General features: G+C 43.7%; 1 protein-coding gene across 1 annotated transcript; it reads left to right on the top strand.

The window, feature by feature from the left end:
• The first annotated feature begins 1,711 nt into the window (after positions 1-1,711).
• TNFAIP8L3 (tumor necrosis factor, alpha-induced protein 8-like 3) lies at positions 1,712-2,714 on the top strand. Its single transcript, XM_008566918.1, has one exon. The coding sequence runs from the start codon at positions 1,794-1,796 to the stop codon at positions 2,268-2,270; it is 477 nt and encodes a 158-aa protein (XP_008565140.1). The 5' UTR covers positions 1,712-1,793; the 3' UTR covers positions 2,271-2,714.
• The last annotated feature ends 935 nt before the right edge of the window (positions 2,715-3,649 follow it).

The following is a 3,649-nucleotide window of genomic DNA, read 5'->3' as shown; positions in this document are numbered from 1 at the left end:
GGCTGGCGGGTTTCACTGCAAATGTCACCTCCAGCTAGTGGTGACTTGGTAGAGTATTGCACCAAATCTCAGACACCAGTGATTGTAAGATGCCATTTTATGTGCTCTTAGGAAAAAAAATGTTGCCAATTAAATTGTGAGCAATTGCTTTCTTATTAGTTAGAATTTTTATTTATACTTTTTTGATAAAGCCTTTTTAGACTTATTTAGACATAGTGCTGTGGGGTTTATTTTAACATACATGTCTCTCATTCATTCTTAAAGTGGAGAGTAATAGCAAAATAAACTGGCGGTGGTCTTCCTAAGCTTTTTCATACTCACAGTGTTATTCATCTGAGGCATTTTTGACTTGGAGTTATTGATGTCTGTGTTTCCCACACAGTGCCTTCTCTGTACCGTCAAGAGCATTGGTGAGGGAGCATTTCTTACAAGAATTCTCTTGACTTTCTCCCAAATCTTGACACCTATTACTGTGTAAATTGACGTGCACACAGGTAATGACAACCACAGCACAAGAACTACCTGGCAACAGTGACTGTAAGACGCATCCCAATTTCCAGGGTGTCAAAAGTGAAAAAATACATCTCAGACTCAATGAAATATGACAGACTCAGTCAACATGNGGCTGGCGGGTTTCACTGCAAATGTCACCTCCAGCTAGTGGTGACTTGGTAGAGTATTGCATCAAATCTCAGACACCATTGATTGTAAGATGCCATTTTATGTGCTCTTAAGAAAAAAAATGCTGCCAATTAAATTGTGAGCAATTGCTTTCTTATTAGTTAGAATTTTTATTTATACTTTTTTGATAAAGCCTTTTTAGACTTATTTAGGCATAGTGCTGTGGGGTTTATTTTAACATACATGTCTCTCATTCATTCTTAAAGTGGAGAGTAATAGCAAAATAAACTGGCGGTGGTCTTCCTAAGCTTTTTCATACTCACAGTGTTATTCATCTGAGGCATTTTTGACTTGGAGTTATTGATGTCTGTGTTTCCCACACAGTGCCTTCTCTGTACCGTCAAGAGCATTGGTGAGGGAGCATTTCCTACAAGAATTCTCTTGACTTTCTCCCAAATCTTGACACCTATTATTGTGTAAATTGACGTGCACACAGGTAGTGACAACCACAGCACAAGAACTACCTGGCAACAGTGACTGTAAGTCACATCCCAATTTCCAGTGTGTCAAAAGTGAAAAAATACATCTCAGACTCAATGAAATATGACAGACTCAGTCAACATGACTGCCATGATCAGCTATGCATGTCTGCCTGGGAATGGGGTTGACATTGGGCCTGCATTCTTGTCACTAAGCAATAATTTGCTCCCATATAATTTGCAAAACTGAATGGTTTCCAGTGTGACAGCAGTAGTGAGGAATTCTCCATGAGCTAGAGGCGGGAAGGTTTTATGCATGAAGTGGATCTAAAAAGGTAAGACCTGGCCTGGACAAGAGGAGACCACTTCCAGCAGAGGAAGAGCATGAGCACAGTTCAGAAGGTTCAAAAGAGTAAATAAGCATGTCATGTGGAGAGGAAAATGGGGCAACCAGGCTCGGGTGGGGGGTAGCTACGGACTTGTGGGATATGAAGTCATGAGTTTTTGCTCTAAGGACATAAGTTCACTTGTGTGTGTGTTTTCACTTGTGGACACATAATGAACAGTTCTTGTATTTCTATAACTTTTATTTCTTTCCTTACCATAGGTCCCGATGTTTTTAGTTCAAAGAGTCTTGCCCTTCAAGCCCAGAAGAAGATTCTGAGCAAAATAGCCAGCAAAACCGTGGCCAACATGTTGATTGACGACACCAGCAGTGAGATCTTTGATGAGCTCTATAAAGTCACCAAAGAGCACACTCACAACAAGAAGGAAGCCCACAAGATCATGAAAGACTTAATCAAAGTGGCAATCAAAATTGGGATCCTCTACCGGAACAACAAGTTCAGCCAAGAGGAGGTTGTTATCGTGGAGAAGTTCCGGAAGAAGCTGAACCAGACCGCCATGACCATCGTCAGCTTCTATGAGGTGGAATACACCTTTGATAAGAATGTGCTGTCCAAGCTCCTGCACGAGTGCAAGGACCTGGTGCATGAACTGGTGCAGCGACACTTGACGCCCAGGACCCACGGGCGCATCAACCACGTCTTCAACCACTTTGCCAATGTGGAATTTCTCTCCACCCTCTATAGTCTGGATGGAGACTGTAGGCCTAACCTCAAGAGGATCTGTGAAGGAATCAATAAACTGCTAGATGAGAAAGTCCTTTGAATGCCTTCCCTCCTCCTGGACTTGGCTGCTTTAAAGTTATAGCACCCAACACGGTCCGGGTGAGAATCAAGAAAACAAGCAGAAACCCTTGTCAAAGATGTCCATGTTCTGTTCTGTTCATCCTTCTGATGCTGATTCTAAACTGAGTGCGGGTGTGTTTATCCCCTGAGCGTTATCTGATGAGGTCTGCACCTAAAGTCACCTTCAAGCCTAAAGGACATTTCATCTATTCTATTCATCTTGTGGAGTGGAAGGAGCCCTGGACCAGGAGCCAGAGGACATAGATTCGGTTCCCAGCTCCACCAGTGACAACTCTGTCCTCTCTATCCTGCAATCACATGATGCCTGCCTGCCTACTTCACAGCACTGTTGTGAGGATTGAATGAGATGATGTATGTTCATGCTTTTGAAAATATTAATGTAAGGTCTTAATATTTTCTGTTCTGAATGTAAGAGGAATAAACCTGGAGCTAGGCTATTAAACAGCATAGAAGAAAAGAACAATAGAATCTAATGGGCTAGGTTTGCAATTTGTCTCTAAATGTGCTGCCTCAAATGAGATAAAATGAAATCCAAAGGTGTGAAAAAGTATGGCTACCAATTGAAAAAATGTTTTTCAAGAGTTGTGTTTTTTAGGTCTTAGAGGTGCAGGGTTATGATTCTGTGGAGGGAAACTTTCCACGGGGGGTAGGAAGAGAGTTTTTCACCCGTAACACAGAAGCAGAGGAGCACTGTGCTCCCCCTGCAGGACCAGCCTTCCCTCCTCTAAAGGGCAGCCACTCTGTGGCAGGGGAGAGTCAGGCAGAATGAACCCCTATCTGTCTTTCTTGGCCTTTCACAGTCATTTTGTGCTGTTTTCTGTGGTTCATTAATAAATCAAAACTACCCTTCAAACAAGAGGTCTTGGAGTTGTGATTCAAAATAAAATTCACTGGAGTTAGATCGTGTTAAGAATAATGGGATTGGAAGGAAGAAGAAAAGGAAGAGCAGGACTCTGCACTCAGACCCCCAGGGGACGTAGCCCCAGGGAGCTCACACAGTGGGGAGCGATGTCCATTGAGCCTACGTTGGCCAGTCAGCCTCAACGGGCTCCCATGTCAACATCAGTGCAAGCTGTCCAATTAAGTTCTTCAGCCACAGCACCCAGAATTAGTTCATAGGAAGGACATCTGGTACAGGATGTCATATCCTCCATATTTGACAAGCACAGCCTGTCCCCTCTTCTCAGATGCGAGGGCTAAATGATGATGCCCTGTGCGTACCGAGGCTGGGCTGGTTGCTGCTCATTTGGCAGTGCTGGTGGGGGCTGCAGGCAGCGGGCTCCTCTTCCTTCCCAGCTGCCTGCTAGGCACTGGTCCAGCAGTAACTGGATTTTCACC

The sequence above is a fragment of the Galeopterus variegatus genome, unplaced genomic scaffold (assembly GCF_000696425.1).
Source record: "Galeopterus variegatus unplaced genomic scaffold, G_variegatus-3.0.2 Scaffold276, whole genome shotgun sequence".
NCBI classification, from domain to species: Eukaryota; Metazoa; Chordata; class Mammalia; order Dermoptera; family Cynocephalidae; genus Galeopterus; species Galeopterus variegatus.
This window is presented reverse-complemented; position numbering and strand designations above follow the sequence as displayed.

What these genes read in the sequence shown, in the direction of transcription:
- TNFAIP8L3 (XM_008566918.1), top strand. Translation starts at nt 1,794, where the DNA reads ATGTTGATTGACGACACCAGCAGTGAGATCTTTGATGAGCTCTATAAA.